Source organism: Copidosoma floridanum, unplaced genomic scaffold (assembly GCF_036245765.1).
Source record: "Copidosoma floridanum isolate Cflo_tuat_1 unplaced genomic scaffold, Cflo_Japanese_pri ptg000017l, whole genome shotgun sequence".
In the NCBI taxonomy this organism is placed as follows: Eukaryota; Metazoa; Arthropoda; class Insecta; order Hymenoptera; family Encyrtidae; genus Copidosoma; species Copidosoma floridanum.
The window spans coordinates 11,952,407-11,979,078 of NW_028321894.1; the positions used below are offsets into that span (position 1 = coordinate 11,952,407).

At 32.2% G+C, this 26,672-nt stretch overlaps 1 protein-coding gene across 1 annotated transcript in view; it reads right to left on the reverse strand.

The window, feature by feature from the left end:
• Positions 1 to 11,865: 11,865 nt before the first annotated feature.
• The window catches only part of Nmdar1 (glutamate ionotropic receptor NMDA type subunit 1), a 1,366,481-nt gene continuing 1,351,674 nt past the window's right edge, over positions 11,866 to 26,672 (reverse strand). The window contains exon 18 of the mRNA XM_089592421.1: positions 11,866 to 12,274. Within this exon, the coding sequence (XP_089448547.1) occupies positions 12,035 to 12,274 (240 nt within the window). The 3' untranslated portion in view covers positions 11,866 to 12,034. The remainder of the gene's footprint in view (positions 12,275 to 26,672) is intronic.

The following is a 26,672-nucleotide window of genomic DNA, read 5'->3' on the forward strand; positions in this document are numbered from 1 at the left end:
ATACACTTACTCGCATTTGTATATTATACTTTTGTGTCACAGTTTTTTTGTAATTTACTGTAATATTAAAATACAATTTCTTTTGCTTACAAATAGACGTTACAATTTGTACTTTGTTTTGGCATCTTAACATTTGACTTATATAGATATTCAGTCTGCCAATTTTTTAATTTAATGAACATACTAATATACAAATTACGTAAACAAATATTCTTTACATACGAAAAAAAAAAATTTAATTCTTGTAGAAAGACAGAAGCTGTGGCATTGTGAACCTTTTGGTTTTATTGTAGACAAAGTATCTAATAATACCCTTTTGCAAATGAACTGGCACACCAGTCGTGTCAGGAATTTCTTGCTTTTCCAATATTTTTCTTAACTTCTCAACGATGCAAAAACCACTTTAATTCCAAACAGTCTTTTGACTGTATAATTAGACGAGTGTTGCACCAACAGACAACACATCTGATCATGATGAATCAGTAATTCTGGGGCCAAAAACATTATAGTACCTCGAACAGTACCATCAATGGTAGTCAAAAGGGTTTGATTCAAGTCATTGGTTTTTGACAAGCCAAAATCACATATTTTAATATTAAAATTACTATTCACCATCACATTTTAAGGCTTCAGATCTCAGTGAATGATAGGAGGTATTAATTGGTGGATGTAAGACATACCACTACATATTTGAAGAGCTATTATATTTTTTCTTTTTTCGTTCAGACAAAACTGCTTGTTTTGCTCTTTAAAAATAAGATCATAAAGATTTTTACCACTGAGAAGCTCCATAGCAATATGAAAAGCTGTAGGAGATTCAGCAATACACATAATGTTGACGAATAGTGGATGTCTTATTCTTTCCATTATTGTCATTTCTCTAAAAATTAACTTATTATTACCAGATATGTTTAGAGATTTAACTGCTACTCTTGACCCATGTAATTCTGCTTCTCGAACGATGCCTTGGGCACCGCTTCCCAAAATTTTTGGAGAGAAAATCAAATCTTCCTCCTTAATTAAAGGTACATGTAAATTTAAACGTTTGTTTAAAGACTCTACCTTTTGTTCATTTGATATTTGTTTTGGTGAAGTTATAGCCCTTAAACTAGAGCACGATGGAAGATTCCGCAAAAAACTGGATGTATCGGTACTTTTGAGATCCTTGTCGTTTTTTGAACTTACGGGTGTCACCCTTGAAAACAAAGTGGCATTTTTCTTGACATCCAAACTAGATGAAGATTTTAAAGCTCTACCAGATCTTACAGTATAAGAATTCTCCTCAGAGCTTATAGTAATAGGTTTCTTATTGTCAATTGACTTAAGTTTTGCCAATGCATCAGACTTGACGGTCACGGTCTCTGTTTTTTTATTCATCATCTCACAGGTTTTTGTACTTGTTCTGCAGGATTTATTGAGGGTCGGTATAGAAGAATTAGTGTGCAGAATTTTGTTCTTGCAGTGAGAGCTGTGTCTATCTACACTTATCACATTTGAGATTGACGTAAGAATCGATCTTGTGCTAGAAATTTTTTCTGCCAGATCTACAATCTGTTTTGGAGCGATTGCAGTACTCAATAATAAAATATTCAATCGATTGGCTCTGTCCCAAATTTTAGAGGCACAGCACTAAAAATCTTCCTTACTATCAAGAGTGGTATTTTCATTTCCATATCCTAATGAAACATCTGAGTTCGTTATAATATTTTGTACTGATTGCTTCATCATGCTACACAAAATAACATTCTTCACATCTTATACACCGTATGCTTCGAGACCGTTTGATTCAATTTTGAATTTTGGGCATAGTGTTGTCATGGCTGTATATTTTTCAGGAACATTTTTTTTGTGCTTCCATTGCACGTGGACTACTTTTTTCTTGAATTTTTCTGCTCCATCGCTACAGTCCAATTCACCATCACTGGCCATCTCCATGTTAGCGTCTAATTTTATTTTTTTGGATGAATTTTTTTTTTCACTAGACTTTTTAGAAGTATTCATTTTGGCGTTTTACAAATCGCTAAGCATGGCTGAAAATCTTTTCTGCTGAGCTTTATTTACATGCATTGCATTATCACCTGTAATACAAAAAATACATAAATACTGTGTATTCAAACATACGGGTGCACTAACACAAAATATTTAACTTACTCGTATCAGGAACGTAGACATAATATACACTGACATCAGGATCCATCTCTAATCAGTCGTTATCCACAAAACTTACTGCTACTTTGCTCTCTTGTACATCGTAAGTTAATCCGCTTGCAGAAGGAAACAACCTTCTGACGTTCTTGAAGTTGATAAGATCATTAATCGACTTAATAAAAAAATAAACTTTTTTATGCACTATTTTAAGGTGCCTTATTACTTCCCGGAAATTAAAAAATGCATTTCAGAATAAAACAAAATCAGTTCATGCCTGTGACTCGAAAGTCCCCTATGAGAAATGAAGATAAGCCTTCCTCAGCACAAAATAGTATATTACTCTACAAAAAAGGAAAGTACGAAAGTACCTCCCGGGTGTGTAATTGCCTCTTAAGTCGAAAGTGAGGTAGGTGAGCACCTGGAAGCCAATGCCGTACTTTCGACATATGGAGCATATGCAATTTTTACCCTCTTTAGTCAAATATACCATTTTCTTACGCGTTCAGGGTGAAGAGCGTAACATAACCTCCCAAGTAAACCAGATCAAGAGTTTTTTCTGGAAGGTGTGTTGCACTTACGTTCTTGAAACCAGGAAAGAATTGTCTTTTAGTTGGAGGGGGGTACAATGAAACAACGTATACGCATTGGAGGACTGGAGGAGGGGTATGAAAACACCTCGATCGCACATATGTAATACCACCCGAGACATAGTCGAGGATATTTTTTATTTTTCGTCCCCGAATAAAATTATAGAAATGAATGATAAAATTATAAGTATGCACACACCTCGTTGTCACCTTTGGCGTTGGACATTTTCGTACCTCCTAGCTCACACGTAACCTCAAAACATCAAAGGTTGTAGTGGCTGTCGCGTGCACGTCAGAAGTGATAAGAAATTCGCTTTTTTTATTACTACTGTACTCCACTGGAAAGGCACTTTCAAGAGAACGTGAAATGCAAAATCAGCGAAAGGCAAATTACCCACTGACACATCACCTTGCTAACGTGCTAACGTGCTAACATGTAAACCTACTAACATGTTAACGTGCTAACATGCGAGTGTGTTTCTTTACCTTAAAATTTGTGCGCGCGCAGAATGTGAGTGTGGTGGCCCTTACAAGCTTCCGTAGGTATTAGACGGATTATTGCCGTTGCCAGGTACGCACGCTCTCGTCGTTCCTTCCTCCGTGTCGTGAGAGTTACTTTAAGGACCGTTATTAATTTTTATTCATTATGTTTAGTAATCATATTTAAAAGTTAATCCGTTTTCTTCATTGTATTTGCTCAACGTTCATTTGTTTTATTTACAATCGGAATAATTTCTTCAAGGGGATTTTCTGGGAACTCTTTGTGAGATCGTTGCTCAGTACTCGGCCACTTTAGCAGACGGGGTGTCCCAATAGTCCGTCACTCTTCTCTTTTATAAGTCTTTGCTATAGTTTCGATTAAGCGTACACGTTAGTTTGTAGTAAAAATGTAATTGCTTGGTATCTGAATAACTAGCGAATTAGTCGTTATTTCACTCATTAATACTTAAAAAATCAGCCAAATGATCGATTACTAGGATATGACTAAGTATTGTGACATTGATCTTAGTACTTATTACTTTTTAGCGGGTCTTTAAGCATAGTGTTTACTTAAACACTGATACTTAGGCTACAAAAACTATAGAAGCGCTATTAAAATTTGTCTTCTCGTAATGACTGACCAATCACCTAATTTATTAACAATACCATCCTACGTAAAAATTAGTTGTAAGTGTAAGGCGGTTCTAGTCGAATGTTGTTTTTTCTTATTTCATTGTTATCAGTAATATGATTCTTATTACTGTTATGACTTACAGACTAAAGTCTAATTAAGGCCTCAAGTCTCAATTAAGTACGGGACAAAAAGTTTTTCTAGTAATAAACAGAATTAGTAGTGCAACCATTGTCTTACATATATTATTAATTATCATCTCCTATCATTTGAAGCATTCAACCAGTATCATCATAAGTTATGAATTTTCTAGAAAAAAAAAACTACTTAGTTTCAAGATGCAATATTCTCTTTTCAGAACTTTTTAGCTCAAACACTACAAATATAGTAAGGAAAAACTAAGTCTTACATTATTATATCTCTAAAAGTATATTTAAAATATTGCACAATTATGACGTTTTAGTGGATTTTTAAAATGCAATCTTCAAGTATAGTACGGATTTTTAATGAACGTATTGCATGATTTAACAATTAGGACATCACTATACGTAGTTGTGTGAATCATACATAGACTAAAGAGCTTGAAAACCAGACTTCTACAAACTGTTTGGGCATTAAAAATGCTTAAGAAAATCAGGAAATTTTCAGAGCACACTTTATATGATGACTTCTTAAATGTAGTTGTATTACTACTTTAAGAACTAAAGAGAAAAAAATTGTATTTCCATTTTCTTGAAGAACATAAGTGACTTATTAAAAATATGTTGCCAAAAATACATTCCTTATAGTTTCTAACTAAGTTCTACCTTAAAAATAAGCTTTTTTACATCTACTATCTTGGATATACCTGAATCCAACAATACATTACATACCGTATATTGTATTTCAGTTGAAGTGTTTATACCTCACAAGCATTCTATGTCAAAAGTATTATGAATAAAAATTAAAAGCGCTGAATTCAATATCTAAACTCATTTAAAAGGGGGTTTTACGTTGTGATTAATGTATGAGTATATTCGTAAATATTTTAAAGAAAAATATGTTAAATTTGTAAACTGTTACTGAGTAAAGAGAGAATTTATCAAAATACTCTGTTTTTGCTAACCAAATTGGAGAAATAGTTTGACAAAAAAAATCTGCATCAAAAGTTAGATTATTTTCTCTAATTTTTTAACAAAAAGTAGTTTCAATATAAGAGGAATAACATAAATAAACCTAAAGTTTTAGTCAAAGATATAAGACTTCTTCATAGTTATTATCAATTCTACCACCTTTACTTCAAACAAAAAAATTACTTTAGGTTTTAGAGATTTTAGCATTACTATAAAAAATATTTATTGAGTGGATATGTAACATTTGTAAATGTTTTGTACTAACTGTTTGTAAAAATAAAGGATTTGAATGTATTAGAAACTAAAAAAATCAAATTCTGATAACCTAATATTTTCAATAGAAGCATATAATGACTTGAAAACTTTAGAAGGGTTAAAATCTTATTTAAATTTTAAAACATTTTTGAACTACTGTTTAATATTTCTTTTCTAAATATAATTTAAAAAGTAATCCATTGTATCTGTGAATTAAAAGTTTGTGAATAATAACATTATAAGTTTTTTAGTGCTTTATTTTAGAATATTGACTGTGGGAATCATAGAGTGCAAGTTAGACAAGTGAAAGAGTAAGAAAATAAGAAAAAAAATAACTATAAGTCTTATTTTATCGTAGTTAACTTAGGGTATTATTTCAATTCAATTAATGCAAGCTTACAAACATGCTTTTTAAAATCAATATACGTACGTATATACAAGTGTACGCATAAATACATCTAAATGTATATTTATGCATAGCTAACAGAAAATGCAAAACTCACCTTTCAATGTAAAGACAATAATATTAATCTTTTCTAGAGTAATAAATATATTTATTTGAAATATCTTAAAACTGTCTTGAAAACGTTGCTGGTTGTACTACAAAAGTTACGTGTTAAATTAGTAAAGTTATATTTAGCTCTATCCACAACTATGGAAAGGCCATAATTATTTTCATCGCGAAAATAGTCGATTGAACTGTGAAAACAACTATCGAATATATTTATACTTTCCAATTTTTTGCTTACACAGACTGTATATACATAAAAATTTTTTTAATATTCGTTATTCATTTTTCGGTTTCTTTATTCATTCGAATCAATGGTTTTCTTACTACAAAAAGCAACAAAGCAGCTGTTATAACTTTAAAGTAAAGCAATTATATTTATTTAAAAGTGTTTAATACTAACTAGTGATGCAAACAAAAAAAATTCTATTTAGTAATAGTTTAAAGTCAGACACTTTAAGCATTAATTATAATGACAATAATACATTAGTTTAGTTATTTTCAAATATTTATGTGAGTTAATAAATAAAATTAATATTTCAACAACTTATTAATCCAAAAGTTTCTCTTTAATAAACTTTTTCGTGAGAAATCTAAATTAGGCTTTCGTCAACACTTTAATTATGGTCTCTACCGAATCATGCACAGTTTTTAATTTTTTGTTTAAATGTGTGAATTTTTAATCAAAAGTGTCTTGCTAAATTTAGTAAACAATTGCTGCTTTACTGCTGATATAATTAAAATTTGAAGGTTAAACACAATATTTAAAAATAGAGCCTGGCAAGTTACGTCATGAGTATATAAGTAGGCAAACGCATATTGTTTGATTTACCATACATAATATTTGGCAGAATAATTTTTTTAACTCAAAAGATCCATCACTTTTTATTGCCTCGCCTTATAATACAACCAAATTTTTTTGTGTATAAACTAATCACCGTAATTTGTAGAATTGATATTAAGTTATAAATAAACACATATTTAACACATAGTTACAGTTATACTTTTTATTCAAGATAACATAAGGAAAAACGCACATGATTAGAGTAGAAAACATTAGTTAATGGTTTTTTTTTTTTCTTTTATAGTTATAAAATTCTAAAAAATATGTAATTATTTACTACTAATTAACATTAATAATTTACGTAAATAATTGTAACACGTTAAACTTGCATAAGTTTTTCCTTCTGTTGAATGGTAAACTTTGTGAGGTTACTATTATTTGATGAAATTCCCCATGGAAAAATTGATATTTTGCCATACAGTATGTAATAAAGCTTTTTTTATTCAACAGTTATTAACACATATAAAAAAGTACGTAAATAATTAAAGTTATTATTAAAAGATACGTAGAATGGCTGCTCGTACCTTCATACTACACTGATGTATAGATAGTTTAAAAAAATTATCTTACATCAAGTCAATACTATTTTAAAATGACATGCAAGAGGTTTCACTACATTTTTGGGTAAGTTTAGTCCGATACTCGGTGCTTGGAAAGAATAAAAAAAAAATTGAATTAATAATGTTTGGACATCTTCTCATTGAGAATCACTAGCCAATTTTATTAGTGTAACGTACAAGTGATAGTATTAGCTAAAAATACTATGTGCACTGAAATACTACAATTATCGTATTAAACTCTAACTCTTACCTTCGAAGATTTTTGTATTAAAGTCATAGATATAGCTGTATACTGCTAACGGCGACAATATAGCTAACCCTATTTCAAAGTACCTTACACAAGCAACGAGTCGTGCCTGAAGGGCTCTGGGATGTAAAATTTTTGCCTCAGCATATCACAGTTAAAAAACAATAGATATTATTGTAGCTCGTTACAGCGAATATTTCTATGCATTTTTTTAGCACATCAAGAATACCAGGCTTAAAAAATACAGAGTTTTTTATTTCACGTTAAAATTGAATTAAATGAGTTTCAGTTACATTCACACATGACAACAACGGATTTATTAAGCCAAGAAAGGCCAGCAGGCTTGAAAAATATGGAGTTTTTCATGGGTATGAATACGTGTGCATGCGAAAAGAAATATAAAACAAAAATTTTAACTTTCTTTAAACCACTGCTCACACGTTAGGACTAAATATTAAACATTGCTATTACTTCTATCCACAACCATTATGGATCTTGCAAGCAGAAAAAGGCCATGTAACTTGAAAAAAAACTCACTTTGGTACCTAAAAAAAAAAGGAAAAATTTTTTACTTTGTTTTACAATCGAATTAAAGCCATAAGTCTCGGTTACTCTCCTTGCGATCGATACAATTATGTGCATCGAGGAAAAAGTGGTAAAAAATTAATATTTTCATCAAACCTATTGTGCTACGTTAAAATCGAATAAAATAAGTTACTGTTACATGTACACACAATGTCTTTAGAATAACTAAGCCAAAAAAGGCTACCAGCACTGGAAAATATAGAGTTTTCCATAGATATGGTTACATGCATACACAAACAAAAGGAATAAAAAATTTATAACTTTTTTAAACCACATTTTCCAAGCCTCACAGCCTATCTCGACCTTATGAACCTAGAGAGGTCGTGTATAGGTGTGACAAAATTTTATTTTATAAGGATGCAAGGTAGCGCAGGAGATATCGACGCTCCGGACGAAGACTATGCCCAGATTGGCCCTCGACGAAAACTATGCCCTTTCGACGTCCCAGGCAAAGATTATGCCCTTTTTTCTAGTCCGGACGAAAACTATGTCATTTTTTCCGAGTCTGGGGTAAAACTATGCCTGTGTCTGAACGAAAACTAAGTTAAAAAACATTTAAAAACTATTTACTGACCCTTCTTGTGTTGTACGTCCCCTAAAATAAAAAAAACCCCTCTAGATTTGCCGATTTAACATTTTATGTTAAGGTTTCGCGATTCTTGTATCCAAGTGTCAACGGATACCTTTGCAAAAAAAAATAGCACATAATCATTATTCTTAGCAGATCTAGTGGCTACAGTATTTGAAGTTTAAGTACGTGTATAAAAAAAAAGGGAATAAGTTTTTTTTTAAAAGATTTCGTAAAATAAGTATTATCAAAACTGTATGCAACAACCACTTTATAAATATATTTGACTATATATCTAGTTACAAACACAAATGTAGGGTGAGCCTAAATCAATTTCACTTCATTCAGGGTCCAGAAAAGGTCAACATCTTAGTGCAGACTGGGAGAAAATGGAACAATCTTCTCCCGGACTAGGAAAAAGGGTATAGTTTTCGTCCGGACTACACAAAAGGGCATAGTCTTCGTCCAGATGCAATAAAAGGGCATAGTCTTTATCCGAGATCCGAAAAGGGCATAGTTTTTGTCCAGACTGAACGAAAGGGCATAGTTTTCGTCTAAACTTCGGAAAAGGGCATAGTCGTCGTCCGGAATCCTAAAATGGCATAGTTTTCGTTTGGACTGGAGTAAAAGGCATAGTCTTTGTCCAGACTTAGGAAAAAGGTATAGTTTTTGTCCAGACTTTAAAGTAGGGGATAATCTCCGTCCGGGGCGTTGATATGTAAGAAGTTATAATTTTCTTTTCTTTTCTCGTGCATAAATGCGTATATAACTGTGTCCATTAGGAAATTCGTATTTTTCAAGCTTCGCGGCTCTTGTGTGCCCCATAAATGCATAAAAATATTGAGTGTCTTTAAATGCAATAATAACTATCATTTTTATATGCAGAAAATCAATAAAATTATATTAAGCCACAGTACCTTCAGGGCCCAATTTTTTCATTGTGAACCTTTTATGGCGTAGGACTAGTTTCAGCCCCATGCCTTGCGACAAAGTCACAGATTCAAGCACACGCACGCAGAGGCATGGCTGTGGTAAATCCTCAAGCTTGTGTGCGCATGTCTGTGATTGTGCTCGACACGATTGGGCAATGCCTCTGGCCAGGGGTCGTGCGCGCGCTTGGTGAGCGGCTCTGACGTGACTCAAGCATGAGAGATGTGGCTTATTGGTTGATAGTGGGTAGACGGTTCGTGACGGCGCCTCCAGTCTTGAGGAAGTGGAACGGCCTGAAACAGGAGGACCAGACCAGTAGAGGTGTTAGTATGATTTGCTGGTCAAAACCTTATACCAAGAAGGTTTGATGAAGGATTAAATAAATAAAAGAGGGTGCTAGAGCATGATTAGCCAATCAGCGATCGTTGATCGACGGTGGGCGATCGATCAAGGGATTGATGGTCAGGACTGTTCTGAGTTATCGAGCAGGTGGAAGTAGCTAGGCTGAGCAGTAGGTAAATTATAGTCTCTTCAAGTAGTTGTTGAGATTCTATTAGCTCTACGTGATCAAAGAGCAGGATTTTGTAAAGTCTTCTGTGGCTCACGATTGTCTGGGATTCCTTCCTAAGATCTTATGTCTGGACTTTGTGCCCTGTTCGAGCACGTGCAGTGGCTCTAGATCGCGAGTAGTGGCTTCCTGAGGGCATAGTAGTGGCTTCTTGGGGGAAGATCGCAGTAGCTCTTTGGGGGCTTCGCTAGTGGCTTATTGGTGGGAATTCAGTGGCCCGTCTATTAGTAGCTATTTGATCTGCTTGTAATTTTTACTGTTAACTTCCGTGTGGGGCACTTTGGGTTGCAGCGTTGGCGTACGATGGTCGCATCAAAGAGGCTGAAGCCGCACAGCAGTACCCGTGGCGGTGTACTCAGGCTAGTAGTGTGCGTGTGCTGAACTGGCCGGGTACAACGTTACAGCCTTCACTGAATAACTTTTTGACATAGTTTATGTACATGAACTTTGAACTAAGGAACTGTGAATAAGTTATGAAAAAATTATGCAATAAAATATTTGATCAGTTTGAGTAATATCTTTTTCCTCCTTTCAGCTGCACTTATAGGGAGTACTACTGTCTTGTTGCATATGTTTGATCATAATTTTCTACATCATTAAACTTTATTATTGTATTAAATCTTCTTTTATAAAGTTACAACACGGCGCTCACTTAAAAAAAAAAGACTATTTTTACAAAATAACTTTATACTACTACATCTACCAGCTTTCCTCTGTCTCTTAAAAGAAAATTTCTTACTTAAATCCCTACAGACTTTCAATTTAGTTTAATTTTTCTCTTTCAAAAGATAACAGAATAGTGTCAGATAAGTAAGTTTGGTCAAAACTAAAGGCCACCTTTTATGTAACATTACTTGCCAGCTTGTCTGCAACCCTGATCATTGAGTTAACGAATAATTTACGAACGAAATCTGACACCATTACTGCTTTATAACCAGTACGGTCTTAGCTGTGTGTTAACTAATTTTCTTCTAAATATTTTTATTTCCATGTTCGTTGATAGTCTCACAACCGTATATTTAATTATTTCTATCAACTACTTTTTCTGTACCTTAAGTTGTAAGTTTTACTGTCCAGATGCACTCACACATGGATTGAAGTAAAAAAATGTATCAAAACGAAATAAAATAAAGTGTAGATGAAAATTTCCTTACAGCATAATGTTTAAAGTCACTAGTTAATATTTACTTCATCAGTGCGCTTATTAAGGTCTAAAGTAATTTTTATTTTACTTTTTTATTCTATTTTTGATATAATTATAGATTATCTACTATGAATTAACTTTCACTGTTATTTTTTAATGGTACATTTTTCTAAAAATAAAAAAAACTGCTAAAAAATAAGTGCAAATTTTCCGAAAAAATTGAGGTAGAAAAAAAGAACTTCGATTATAATAAAAGTAAGACTCAAAGTTTCTTAATTGCAAATACTTTTGGCAAATTGATTACTTTTAAGATTAACATGATTTTTTTACTATTTAGATTTATGCTTCGTCAGAATGAGCTTACATCAACTTTGAAATTTTTTTTATCACTTACAATTACTTTTTTTTTTAAGAACTTTTTTTTGTTACTGTCTATACAGCCATAACAAAAGTTAGTGAGATAAAAAAAATTTAGATAAGGATAACATTCAATTATTGACACTCTAATTTTATCCAATATGCTTGTTGAATCAGAATTTGAGAATTATTTATGGAACAAGAAATGAAAAAATACTGGAAAAGTAAATTAAACCTTGAAAGTAGTGTGTATTATCTTTGTTTGACAAACGCAAATGAAAGAATGAAGAAAGTTAAAGTATTAATTTTATAAAAAATAATTTTATTGGTTTACTGTGGGATTCTTGACGTTCTTTTTAATAAAAAAAATCTTTTGTAAAGAGCTGTAAGATAAAAGAGACACGAGCAAATAATGAGACATAAGATAAAAACTGTAAGCTTTGTCAGCTCGTAATTATCAACAATTTCATTTTAATGGAACATATACACGAATCATGAAAAATATGTTTTTTACACAAATAAGTTTGTTGAATTCGCCGGAAAGATATCCTTAACTGGCAGTTGAATTTGATCAGAATAGCTGTGAGGTCGCTTCAAATTATTTTCACCGGGCCATGCTTTTCCTGGACTAAAGTCAGAATTAATGAATTTATGAATAGTATCTACAGCTAAGCTGACTGTGTTGGCGTCATTTAAACCATTGATATGCGGATTTCGTGCATCAGATGATAATCTCATTGTTTTTCGCATCTGAAATTTAAAAAAATGCGTTATGGATCGTTAATAGTTAAAACCTTTAGAATAAATACTTTGTGATGTAAATATGATAATAGGCATTCTGTAAATCTTTATAAATATGACAAATGTGCTATCTGAGTCCCTGTTCTTTAAGTTTAGAATGCTGCAAGGAGATAATTACCTTCACAGATCAGTTTGAAAACATTAGGTTACATAACATTAGCAGGAATAAAGTTATAAAATTACTTAGACCCTTATAGTCAGGAGATATTAAAAAATACAACGATATAGTATAATAATTGTTGGTAACTTTACTTCAACCAAGTATTGTCTCATAAGTTCATAAAAAATAGTACGCAGTTATAAGCAAAACTAAATGCATTAAATATTTGAAAGTAAGCAATGATATGGTTTCATTGTATGTACATCTTGGAAAATTATCACTTATCTAAAGACTGAGACCAAATCTGCTAATAAGTTTGCAAAGAAAATTTACGTCCTTGTCCAACATTAACATTGAGTTTTCAAATAAAGTAAGGGTGCAGTCAGATAGAAAGTACGGAATTTACAATGTCCAATACGGACTTTTCTGATAGCCAATGAAGATCATTTTGTGCTGAAAATTTTGTAAACAATTGATGTGTCTTTATGTTCATAAGCAATCGTATTTATAAACTTAAATATTTATTACAAAATGTAAACAACTTCGTATGACTTAGTAGACTTTAGGTATTGTAATTTCGTGATAGTAGTGATAGCATTTCCTAGAAAAAATCATAGCTGTATTTCTTATTTTAATCCAGAGCTAACGAAGGTGTCAACATCAACACTAAACTGTTTATAAGTAGGTTTATACATATTTCTCCCTTTCGTTCAGTCAACAGTCAATCGTTTCCATGGAAGCCAAAAATTTTATGCGGATCTCATTTAAAGGTGTAAGAGCAAGAAACAAAGAATACTTTATGTGAGTTGAATTGGACCATTTGATTAACATTGTCTCCCAGAAATTCCTTGTTATATGATAACAAGTGACTTTTCATAATACGAAACAGAAAAGTCCACTTAACTTCTATTGGCTGTCAGGAAAGTCTGTATTGCGCATTGCTGGTTTCGTATACTCTCCACGTGCCGTACCCCAAGTGATGAATATTATGTTTTTTACATATTAATACTTCTATTACTTCTTATTACCGAATTCTCAGAGTGTTTTTTTACAGTAGCTTTAACTCTTTTCAAAATTTATATTTTCCGATTTCGTGAAAATTAAGGCATATGTTTTGCCCATGGCTTTGAATCATTATTTTCTAATAATTTGACAGTCTCAAGGAAAATTATCTAAAACCTTAAAACTTCATTGTCTTATAACTCATAAACATGGAAGATAATGAATTCCTAATCCAGAAGGTCAAAAGATGTTATGAATTATCTTAAATAAAAATAAAAAGTTAGAGAGAAAAAAAAACTAAACAATGATTTCAGACAAAATCAAACTTTTCAAGCTGATTTCGAAGAAAAAATACCAGAAAGTAAATTTGAAGTAATATATACTTAAGGTAAAAAAGTAAAAAACTATTCTATTTATTCATTTACATAATTATTATGATATTTGTTTATTAAGTATCCATTTGACTCAGGTTGAAAAAAATTTTTTTTTTCCAACTTCAAATAATTGATTAACGTATGTGACGTTTATATCATTTGAAACAATATTAAAATAACTATACAAAAATTTTTTTTAATACAAATCAGTATAAATAAAGGATAAAAAGTTCAGTCCTTCTTGTGAGACTCAGAGATAAGATTTACATGTGTCGTTTGCAATATTTTTAGTTGAACAACTTTGTTTATGCATGTAAAAACCCACTGTTATTGTTTTATTTAAACTGCACGAAGAAAAAATACAGTATAACACAGTTTTCAACATTTTAGAGGCAAATTTTGTAAAATGGCTACTAACAGATATAACATAAAAGTAATGACAAATATATCGTAAGCTTCTTGCAATCTCCATGTTTTTGTTTTTAAGACATAAAAAAGGCCTAATTTAGATGGTGAAAATTTTAGTTGGAGTCTAGCTAAATACTTGCAGAATGCGAGGATCTTTTATAAATTGAGCAAAAAATTACGGAAAAAAGCTTATTTGTATTGATAAACTTATGTCTCTAGGCTTAAGTGGTTAACAAGACAAAATTTATTAAGATCGCTTTTTGAATAGCGTATAAGTATTAGGAAAATAGTTGATTGGAACAAAGACATGATTACTCGTTTCGATTTTAGACGTATTCATTTTAACATTATACATAAGTAGCATATGTATGGTTCTCATGTATGAAATAATGATGTAGAAAATTTTGAAACCTTTATTGACGTTCATTCAAAAATAGCTATCTAATGGTAGTTCAACCTTAAGAGTCACAATAATGCAAGTATAGCTTCTATCTACGAGATTCATAACAGAAATTGGATTGAACACAAGGATTATTGGTAGAAGCACAAGAGACTTCAACCGCAATGATATTTTCCAATATTACAAAATTGGCTTTAAAAAATCTAGAAAAATATGAAAAATCATGTAAAAGTCTTCATAATAAGCTTGTTAGGGAATATGGTTTCTTATTTCTATATAACTTTTTTTCCAGCTGTCTTTTGGTTATTATCAATAATCGTAAAATAAGATAATGAATCTAGATAGGTGTTAGGTATTTTAAAGAATCAAAAATGTGTTGTTTTTATTGCTGAAACAAAGAAACACGACAAAAATAGCCTAAAAAATTAAAAAACAGCTTTAGTGCTTGAAATTCATTGAAAATTAAAAATGATGTAGTGCGTTGATGTGTTTAATAATATTGAGCAAGTTCAATAAAGAAATTTGCAACCAGTAACCCATTGAATATTTGTTAACTTAAATATTTAATCATATATAAAAGTTGTCACGACAAAAGTACCATAGTAAGGTTTTTTTGAAATTATCAGGTATAGACGGTTGCTAAATACCTCATTTCTATTAGTTTTGCTAAAAGAGTTTTACAGAAAAATGAACGGTGTTGCTTAAAATTTTTTTATGCATTTTTCATAAAACATATTTTTCATAGGAGTAGTACGAGCTAAAATATTTTATTTTTACTTTTTAAGTCGTGGCAAACTAGTGACCACCCTTATTATGATATTTTGACATTAAACCTATCTCATTTCTTGCATAAATGTTTGCCTTGTATAAAAATATATTTTCCTGATTCATTTCAAAAAAACCTTTGTTGTAAAGAAGAAGCTAAGTGAACGAAAGTATGTGCAGAAGTTACGACCGCCGCCTGCTGTGAGCTAAACATAACAAGGCCAGGTGAGTCGACCCAAAGCTCCAACTCCACTACATTACCATCACTGTGTGGTATGATTACTAACTTGCTTGTAAAATTATGATAAGCAAACTACCACAAAAGATCAATGAGCAATTATTCTCACAAAACTTTTTCTCAGCTTTAAAATAGCGTAATTTGTTCTAACCTCCATTTTCTTTGAGATGTCTAAGAACGCAATATTTCAATAACACTTACCAAACATAAAGCTTCCAAAAACTTTTATTGATATTTGATTGATTTTCCTGTACTCAGTCATTTTTGGGCCATTACTATTAATAAGCATTAATAAAGAGATGAAATATTTACTAAAAAATTCTCTGTTAACTAGTAACATTGGCAGTAACGAGCATTTTTTTGGTGATTTTTTCAAATTGATTGTACCTATGGAATGACATTATTAGTGTACACATTTTATAAAGGATTGGATATAAATAAGTAATTAGAGTTATGTTTGTTTAAAGTGTTTAATAAAGTATCGAGTGTTGTGATTGCGCCACGCAGGCAGGTTTTAAAAGTCCGCCGTGGTACCCACATACACTATTTACCTCTAATTTAGAGTTTTAAATTTTCAGTTAATGGAAATAAACATATAAAATAGTTTTTGATCAGAAATTTCTTAATATAATAGTAGTTTGTATGCTTGGTAACGACTTTTGGCAGAAAAATTAGTTACAAAATACTTCAAATATTAAAAACAAGATCTTACGTCCAGAAATGTGCTCGTTCAGCTTTATCTTTTATTGGCTCTAGCGTGAGTGGCTAGATTATAAATAGCACAGTATGTAATATGTTTTTGCACCTGTGACGAAAATGACACTGATAAAGCGTTGACAAATATGGTTTTTGTATGTTACCTTTGTCCTTTCTACACATTGGATTTCTTTTCATGAAAAAGGGATATTCACACATGAGTTCTCATATTCTATCGGGGGGAACTATTAATTCAACATCAAAAAATACCTTCAACTATATTTTATTCAATCACTTAGCAGTAATACACAGTATCTTTCCTACGCTGTATGCTATACACTGTACATCTGATTTTGTACATTGCTTAAATTGCAATGCAGTATCTCCGCACGAGCCGCTAGCGTACGTCAACGACTTCCCGCTTGTCCTGGACCAGGAGGGGCTTCTGTTTGTCCTAGTCTCATGCTAACATTCACACACTTACAGTCTGTCCATAATTGCATGCTATTATACTTTACTGATCCTTTCTCTTTCTCTCTCTCTCTCTTCTTGTTTATTCTGCCTTGCTCGCTCTTACTGTCTCTGCTTGCATGAACTTATTGATACAATATAGTTGGCATTGATTTGAATTTGTCATTTAGGCTCTTAGTCCTTGGCGTAAAATAATTAAATATCATTCAATCAAATCTCTCTCTCTCTCTCCCTCACTGTCAACATTGCTTTCTCTTTCTTTAGCCTTACCTTCTAGCCAAACGTCTACAAGTCTCAAGTCCCACCCAACACGATGGCTTTCAGGGTTTTTGAGCCGGTCGTTCACTTACGGCTTAACTCTTTCTCGCTTGGTCTTTCTTACTCTTTTCTTCTGGTTCTAGCCACTTCAATTGTCCTTGAACCAGAGATCTCGTTATTCTTACAGAACACATCAGCTGCTAGGCTCATGCACACACTTCTGTCTCTCTCTACACTTTACGTACCCTCTCGAAAGCTCTCTCTCTCTCTTTCTCTCCCTTTTTCTCTCTCTCTCTCTCTCTCTCTCTCTCTCCCTCTGGACCATCTTCTCTAACATGCTTCCTAAAAGAATCTGCTACAAATCACTGAAATCGGCTCGTCTCGAAATTTTTTTTATGTCTTGTCTCTTCTTGGTTTCGTCTCAAAGAAAATTTTTGAGATCTTCCAAACTTCTTGGAAAGTCTCGAAGGTCTCGAGGAAGATTTTCGATATTTCCTAATTCATTCAGTGATAGTAGAAGACTTGGACTGTGGTCACATACATATGTACGTGGACTGCAAAAAAGCTTATACAATACAGCTATAGAGGTTTAATTTGTTTTTGGTACCCATTACATGTATTTTTACGATTTTTGTGACCACAGTCTTCGGTTGCGTTTTGATAAAAATAGTAGGCTGTGTGTTGCATGGTGCACCATTGCGTTATAAAGATGCATATTGCTCATATAAAATTGTGGGAGAAAGAGAGAGAGATCAGAGAATTTTATCTTTCACGCACCTTTTCCTTGCTTCGAAATGTCTCATAGATTTTACACATGACGCAACGAAGCATTGACGCATCATGTAACTCGTGGCCAACTACCTTATCGAAGCCCATCTTACTCCCTCTCACAGGTTTAAACGTCCTATCGATTACTGCTCCTTCAGATCGCGGTCTTAAACTGTGGTCACAAAAATTGTGAAACATACATGTAATACGGACCTAAAAAAAGCTTTCACCCATATAATTGTATAGTGTGAACTTTTTTACAATCAATTCATACGTGTATGTGACCACAGTCCAAGCTTTTCGATAATCATTCAAGGAGTTCGAAAATCTCGAAAATTTTCCTCGAGACCTTCGAGACTTCCCAAAAAGTCTCAAAGGTCCCCAAAACTTTCTTCGAAACCTTCAAGACTCACAAAAGTATCGTAGGTCCCGAAAACTTTTTCGAGACTTCTGAGAGTCTCGAAGGTATCGGGAATTTTCTTGAGACTTTAAGACGAGACCGAAACTAGACAAGACTTGTCTCGTTTGGTCTTGGTCTCTGTATTTTTTTGTCGAGACCGTCTTGTCTCGTATCGGAGTCAGTATCGCAGAAGTATAGTATGTATATAAATGCATGTATACTAGTAGGGCGTTGCTCTCTACATGCTCTGGGGGCCAACACCCTATTTATAGTACGTAAAAGTGATTAGAGAAATATAAAAGTATCTTTTTTTTTTTTTTTACAGCCACTCAGCATAAAGTAACTTTATTAAAAATTCTTATAATAACAATTGGAAAAATAAGAGCATTTACTAAAAAACAACATTAAAAAATGGCAAATACGTTCTTATATTGGTTATAGCCATGAATGTACTGATGTGGTAAATGTATACGTACAATAACTATAACAAAGATGCTAAAAGTTATAGTATTTCTCTTCAAATTTTATTAAGATTGTGTACAAGATTGATTTTTAAGGTCTTCTGCAGCTATTATTACCCCATATTATGAGTTTAAAATAATTAAACATATGTGTACGTCATCTGATATACTGATTTGTATTAAATAGAAAAATTAATCTACTGATTTATCAATAACTAGCCCGTCTTAACTTTGCCAAAGAATCGCTAAATAGAACACCGTAGTGTGTTGATATGTAATGTTAAACGCTTTCAGTTAAAAATCTTAGATCTATTTCTGATACATCTTAGAACAAAATGTTTCTTATTAAAAATATGTTTGCTCGAAATTTTTACAGTTGACTTAATCAAATAATAAAATGTAAAAAGTAAAATAAATATAATCATGCTAAAAAGTACCGTGCGTTTCTTATACCATAAAATGATTGTTGGTCCTGAAGGGCAATTGATTTGCAGTTTCTCTCATATAATCAATAAAAAGGCCTTCTTTTCAAGCTATAAGAATTTTAAACTTACAAAAAAATATACAATTCAAATTTTTTTTCTCTTATCTCACAACGTTTTGCGTCAGGTACTTTGCAACTGAAATTTTAAACATTAGATACATTTGAAGTTTTCCTTGCCTTTTGGGCTCTTGCGACTTTTTGCATTGTTAAAACTTTTGTCAGCCCTGAAGACTGTTTTTTTTTACTTTGTTAAGTTCCTATTTATTTGTTGGTAAGGTAGTTAGACGTCCAATGGCCCTGAAAAGGACCAGTGAGCTTCGAAGTAAACTCTTTCTGAACTAAAGCTTTCAGCCAATGGGACTGCCTCTATACCTCAGGGTGATCTTTTCTGGCCTGTTGTTGTTGTACAAGATTGATCGGAAGAAAAAGTAGATTGTTTAAAGTGTTGGAGCTAATTGTAGGGCTCTGTTTCAACGTCTCCTGGTATAACGCCGAAGACGTTGGTGTGCAAAGCACCTGCTTATTTTTGAAACTCAATTACTTTGGTGATCTAAACTAGGGAAAATAATTTGTGATGCTGTTAGAATTATCCAGTGTAGACCTTGGAGAAAATTGGTGATTTCTAGTTGAATACTTAGAGTTAAGAGGGTAATACAAAGTCGTGGAAGCCGGAATTCCCAGCCTTACGACGAACAACTCTGCTCTTAACGTTAGCCAATGAAAGAATGGCATGGTTTAATAGTGGCCAGCTTTATAGAGTCTTCTAATTGATGAATCATTGCCAGAAATAGTAGTAAAAATGTATTCTTGGCAAAGTAATTTAACCTAAGGTGGCCCCTCAAAGAGTCGATGAAATTAACAGTTAAGTAGAAGACGTAAATTCTTATAATAGCCCTGAAAAAAGCCAGTGATAAGACTTTCAGTTACTCCTGATGATTATTATTAATGACGGAGAGCTAACTGCAGGTAGCTTGACTCTTACCCACTAAGTCTTCGTATATGGAGACCGTTCTAGTGAAAGGTATATTACTTACCTAAGAGAATCTTGTGTTCGGGTCGTTCCCCGAATAACCAGCCGCTCATCGTTAGTCGAAAAAGTGGGCTTGGAAAATACCTTCTCTGTGGGTATTCTATTAGGCAGACCACTAAAAAAAAGCCGTTGTGGCTGTCCAAACTTCTCAGGGTTACTTTTCCTGGCTTGTTGTGGCGAACTTTTTTCTTGTAGCCTTAGGACGGTTTCAAAAATAACCATAAGACCCCAAAATGCTAAAGCAGACTGTGCTCTGGCTAGACATATCTCCTTGAATTGTTTCAGAGACGTAAGCATTTAGGATACTTCTTCATTAGTGGCACTCATCAATCTTGGTGGTTCGAGGAAGAGTTTGACGTAAGTCGCTTGTCCATTAGAGAACACTGTTATCGGCAGTCGGGATATTCAGCTTGCATGACTCCCGGCTCTATGCGTCATGCACTGCCGATGATCGACTATGATTTCCGGTTCTTGACTCTGGGGTATAATAACCAGACTTACTTAATTCTAGTGTAGATAGCTTCAAAACAACTTCTATGCCACCTAGTGAATCCTACTAACCTGAAGTAAAGAACTAGTGTATTTTTAAAAAACTTTAAGCTTATTTATTTCTGTTGCTATAAATTTTTTCAAGATCAAAACTACTCTAAAACAATTTAGGAAGTGTCAAGAATCAGTATGCAAAATTTCAGCAAAATCGGTTAAGTAGTTTTCGTGGTTAGCGGTAACAACGATTTAAGTGACTTTTCTCTATATATCAGTAAGACAACAATAAAAACAGTCAGCGTATCTGGCTATTGGCCCTTTTAGTGGTGTGAGCAATTTAAATAAGAAAGTTGCTCTGTTCTTTTTTTATTCTGTAAAAGTTAGTATGCATTATAAAGTTCCAAGAGACAATATACATGAGTACATACAATTTCAAAAGACATCAGGTGACAACCAATATAAAGGTATTGTTATGGTGAAATAGAGTAGGGTGTTATCTTATTTTCGAAGAAATTAAACTAAAGAAAATTCTTATTCCTTTTTTAATGGTAGGCATCAAAAGACTTTAGAGTATGACATTTTGAGAAAAGAGTATGGGGAGAGGGCCTAGACATACCTACTAAAATAAGCATATAATATAGAAAGATTCAGTTGTAGTGTTATTCACGATGCTATCAAGCCTTTTTATCTTATAAGCTTTTTTGTTTAAAAAGTTCTTAGTAACAATCAAATTTACATTTATGTAAACAAAAACTGATTAAACAGAAAAAAAGACAAATTAAAGTTATTAAAAAGTAGAGGTTAGGTCTAGACAAAAAAAAATAACAGGTTTCTGAGAGACATTCTACCTTTTATTAATGGGAGAAGAGGATAAGCCCTCTTGCTTTTATCATGAAGTAATCTCCAAAAAATTGTAAGTCTACAAGTGGATTATGGAGGGTTTTGGGGGCTTATAATTTATACTGACCCTATAATGAACTACCTTTATAACCTTCTCAGTTTTTGTGGAAGGGGGATTGTGAAGGCTATAGAGTGGAAAAATTAGCTGTCATGTACCCTTTTATAACATATTCTTACAAAAAAAATATATATTTGGGGGGGGGGGGGCTGTGGAGGGGGCTTTTAAAAAGACACCTAAAGTTGAAAGCTGTGTGTAGTTGAGGGGTATTAAAAATGGTCTCACACATTTGTAACACATCAGTTAATATTTTTGTTTTCATAGAATGAATTTGCTTGAAAAAATTTTTGCCTACCTGGCAGATCGATGAAAAAAGTCGATATTGATTTTACTAGTTTTTATAATATAACATTACCTTAAAATATCGAAAAATGCACGATATTGTAAAATCGAAGCAAGATGGACCAAAAACAACGACTCTTGCACATTTTTACAAAGGAAAGATACAGTACGGTATACAAAAAGAGAAACGCAACTGCTATAAGTTGAAAAAATACGCGATATCTAGAAGAGAAAGCAAGATGTACCAAAAATTACAATTTTTATCTGCTTTCTTAGGGGATAACAAGTATATTGTGGTCCACGAATGAAGAGGTATTAAGTAACGTAAGACTATAGCCACATATATATTAACCTTTATATATTAACCTTTTTAACTTACATGCATAAAGTCGAGGAAAAACAATTTCAGGAAAACTAAATTTTATTTGAAACAGAATTTTAATGATGCAAAAATCATTTTTCATGGATGTGTGCACATACAACCATCAAAATTAAAAAAAAATCTAATTTACTTTGTATGGAAGGCAAAATGATCAAAAATAATAGTTTAAAAAGGCTTTCTAACAAAAAAAAGTGCACAAGTAGAGAGGTGTCGTATTATATGAGAACATAACCTAAAACTTAAGAGTTTCGAATGTTTCTGGATAAAATTATGGTAAAAAATGTTGGGAACGTAGAGTATTCTTAAACAATAAAATAAATACTAAATATGCTCAAAAATATAGCTCTTAGTGGAAAAAGGTTTAATTACCTCTGTCAACATAAGCAGTGTAAGCAGTGTACAGTATCATTACCATACTATTGTTTATTATGAGCAATATTATTAAAAAATGTAGTTGATACTGGAGACAGTAAGTATACTCATTTAAAAGGCTTAATAGCTCTTAGGGTGCGAGCATATAGAGGCTCACGCCACGTCCCACAAGTTTGGGATAACCATGCGTGATGGTTTTGACTTGAAAAACTTACAAAATTTGCATGATTTTTGTCTTAAACACCCGCGTTGCAATTTTGTATAACTTTTTAAAAATTATTTTAAATATCATGAAAAAACATTAAAGTAAGGTATTAAAAAGTTGTAAAGAAGCATATAAACAATGAATGATGCTCTTTCCGAGAAGGGTATTAAGGTCATGTAAATATAACTATGAAATTTTTTAATAAAAACTGTTTGTAGACTGTATAGCTGACGATTATTTATTAATTAAACTATTAAATTGCTTCAATCTGCAGACTTATTCAGAATTTTCCTGCAAAAAGTGTTCCTATGCAGTTGTGCCAGAAGAATGTCAATTTTTTAACGTATACCATTATGGCTCATGATCAAAACATATTATTTACTGGTTTGTTATACTTAGAAAATGCTTTGAGACTGAATAAATGCTAAATAATAAGTTTAATACTAATTTTAGTACGTGCAAACAGTCTTGCACCTACAAGTCAAAATATAGACGTACTGTAAAAGGACTAATTACGCCTTCAAGCTTTGTGGCTCAGCAGCTAATGCTGTAACTTTGATCAACGGAATAAAAAAAAATTCTAACTGTATATGACTGAAAACTTTTTCAGAATCAGTGTGTCAATTAAATGCCGTAAGTGTTTCCCCAAAAAGGTTTATAATATTGTGTGGTGATTGATTTTTACTAACATTCTTTGTAATGGTGAGTACCTGTTCATTTACCTCACCATTGACCAATCCAGGTACGTGTACTACAACAGATAATTATCTTGGTAAAATAACTGCTTATGATCAATCAATATCTAAAAAACGTGAGTGATTATTAATAATGCCTAATTATATTAATACAATTCACAAGAAATAGCCAAGCAGTTTGAAGAAAAAAAGGCTCCAGATAAAGTAGATAAATTTTTAATACAGCTTGAACTTAATTTTCATAAAATACCTGAAGAAAACAGATCTGATGTTTAACTTCCTGTTATAAAATTTTTACTTAATAAAATTAAGTAATTAAATTATGATTTTGTTATTTATGTCAAATGAAATAGCAAACATTGCTGTGATCAGCTTTTTGTTAAGTTGTATAGAGATAGAAAACATTATTAACTAAAAAAAGAAACATATTTATGCACCTAGACGAGTAATTAACATAATTCATACTTGTATCAATAAGTTTTGCTATATAGTAAGTTAAAAAAAAACTTTTATTGAAAGCTGTAAACTCTGTTCAAGTCGCTTTTTCCCTTTGAAAATAAACAGTACCAGCATTTACAAATTTGGAAAAACATGTTAGTGTATGAGGTATTCGTCAGAAAATTGTTGAAATGATGTACATTAAAACAAAAACAATAACCTTCAGTTTTACAAGCTTACTATCAACAGCAGTTTGGCAATAAAGAAAGTTTCATTCATTGTCAAAACCATGCGTAATTTTTTTTATACTTCCACAATTTCTTTTAAAACTATTCATCGCAAAATACTTCAAAGAACTAGTGTCGTTTTGTCGAGAATTTTAGTTTTATTTTTTAGTCTTTTTTAATGCAGTTTTTAAAAAATGATGATATATTGTTTGAGGAGGTTCTTAAAAATAAAGTGAATATTATGTAACGCTGTAAAAAACTTTCTGTTCGAAAACATTCAATGTGCAAACAAATACTTAAATATTTTTATTAAACGTATTATTGAGAGAAAAATTATTTTATTTAGCATTTTTACATAGAATAAACTAATCCTTATTCAATAAATTTTTCAAAATAAAACTCATTTAAAGGTTGTCCTTCGGATTTTTTTTTTAACTTATTTTTTTGAAAAATATACGACTACAGGCACGTTGTACACTACTAAGTCAACAAATAATTCCTGATCTATAACTGTAAGAAAATATGTAACTAAATCAAAGTTTGCATCGTACTTGCCCCACCCTTTCGCACTATCGAATTTTAGATCACTTCACTAAACCATTTTGCGTAGCACTACCTAAGCATTTATCTTTAAAAAGCAAGTTTTTGATTTTTACGGGCCTTTGTTTTTTTATTGTTTATTTAATTCTCCTTAAAAAAAAAAAAAAAACCTCTCTCCAGATCCGTAGTTAAATCGAAGTTCCATTTGCTGTTTTGTAGACGTTGGATATAAACAGTCATAATGTGCAGGATAAAATATTCGGTTTATCCAGAGAAAAACTGAAAAATAACATATATTTATTATACATGAAATAAATAGCCACAGCTCTTAGGAACATTTTTTAAATAAGAAGACAACTTGTTATTAAGAGTGCATTGACCTAATAAAACAGCGATTTGAGTTTAACGTTCATGTGCAGTTCAAAGTTTTGTTTCATATTGGCACATGTCCTACGAAATCAGAAAAAGAAATGGAAACATTATTTGTGACTAAGTCAACACAACAGTACATCAATTCTCGCAAACGAAAAATTAGATTTGTAGTGACACTTTAAGGTATTACATTAAAGAATTAATTAACGAAGAAAGTTATTATTGCTTTGGAATTGTGCAAATGACACATTACTACGCAATGAGATATCGATATTCTTTGAAGGTTACTTTTAAATTGATGTGGTTGTTTTTTTTTTATAACAATCAACAGTATTTGGTACAAAAAATTTTTTTCTGCACTTTTTTACCGTAAGTGTGTTGTTAACACTAAAGTATCAATTTTTAAAAGTACCTGTTTTGTAGCAAAGTTAATAAAAAAAACATTGACGGTTCTCAGATTTCTCTATGAGTAATAGAACGGAGATAAAAGTAAAAAACTGAATAAAATATTGGAAATTGTTCATAAATTTGTAAATAAATCAATTAAGTTAACTTCTGATTGAAGCACAAAAATTTTTTCATTTTTTTAGAGAAATTTAATAAAAGAGTAATCAGTTTTTTTTATTTTTGAAACGTAAGCGTTTTTTTTTTTTTTGGTCAATGGATGAATATCCATTCTTACAGCCAGTGCAATATGTGCAATAGCACGTGGTGTGAGGAGCTGGTAGAGACTAATACATTACATGTTAAGTCAAGCTCTAAGTATATACTTACAGTGGCCACTGTAAATGTGTATTGGTAATGCTGATGGCATGCGGCAAGGGGGGGGGCTACTACCAGAGAACAACCGAAGAAGGCCGAACAAAAGAAAGCTGTCAATAGCCCAGTAAATAACCCAGAAAATATTGTAAATTGTGGAAAACCTAGGAAACAGCAGCGATTTTGAAAATTTTTCTTTCTATGTGTTCCTTAGACCTTCAGGAACTGTCATCGGCACTGACCCCGGTCCCGTGGGCAAAATCAAGGGAGGGGTGGATGTCGGAACCCCCCCAAATCACCCCAAAGGTAAACAAATTCATAAAAGCAATATTTTCCCTCAGAAATGCCTTCTATTAGGTATTTTTGGTCACTGATCAGGAATCTGAAGTTTAAATTTTAAAATAGAGCACTTTACAGCGGGATTTAAGCCATTTTTAGCCTTAAAAACCATTTTTTCGCTAAAATATGTCAAATCGATGTTTTATTGTGAAAATGCCTTTTAGTGGGTATTTTTGGTCATTGATCACGCATCTGAGGTCCAAATTTACAAATATAGCACTTTATAGCGGGATTGGGGCCATTTTTAGCCTAAAAAGCCATTTTTTCCGCTAAAACATATCAAATCGATGTTTTGGTGCGAAACTGCCTTCTAGAAGGTATTTTTGATCACTGATCACGAATCTGTGGTCTTCTTTTGAAAAATAACTTACGGCACTATGTTCGAAATATTTAAATTATATTGTTTTGAATGAATTAGCTCAACGCTATATGTATGT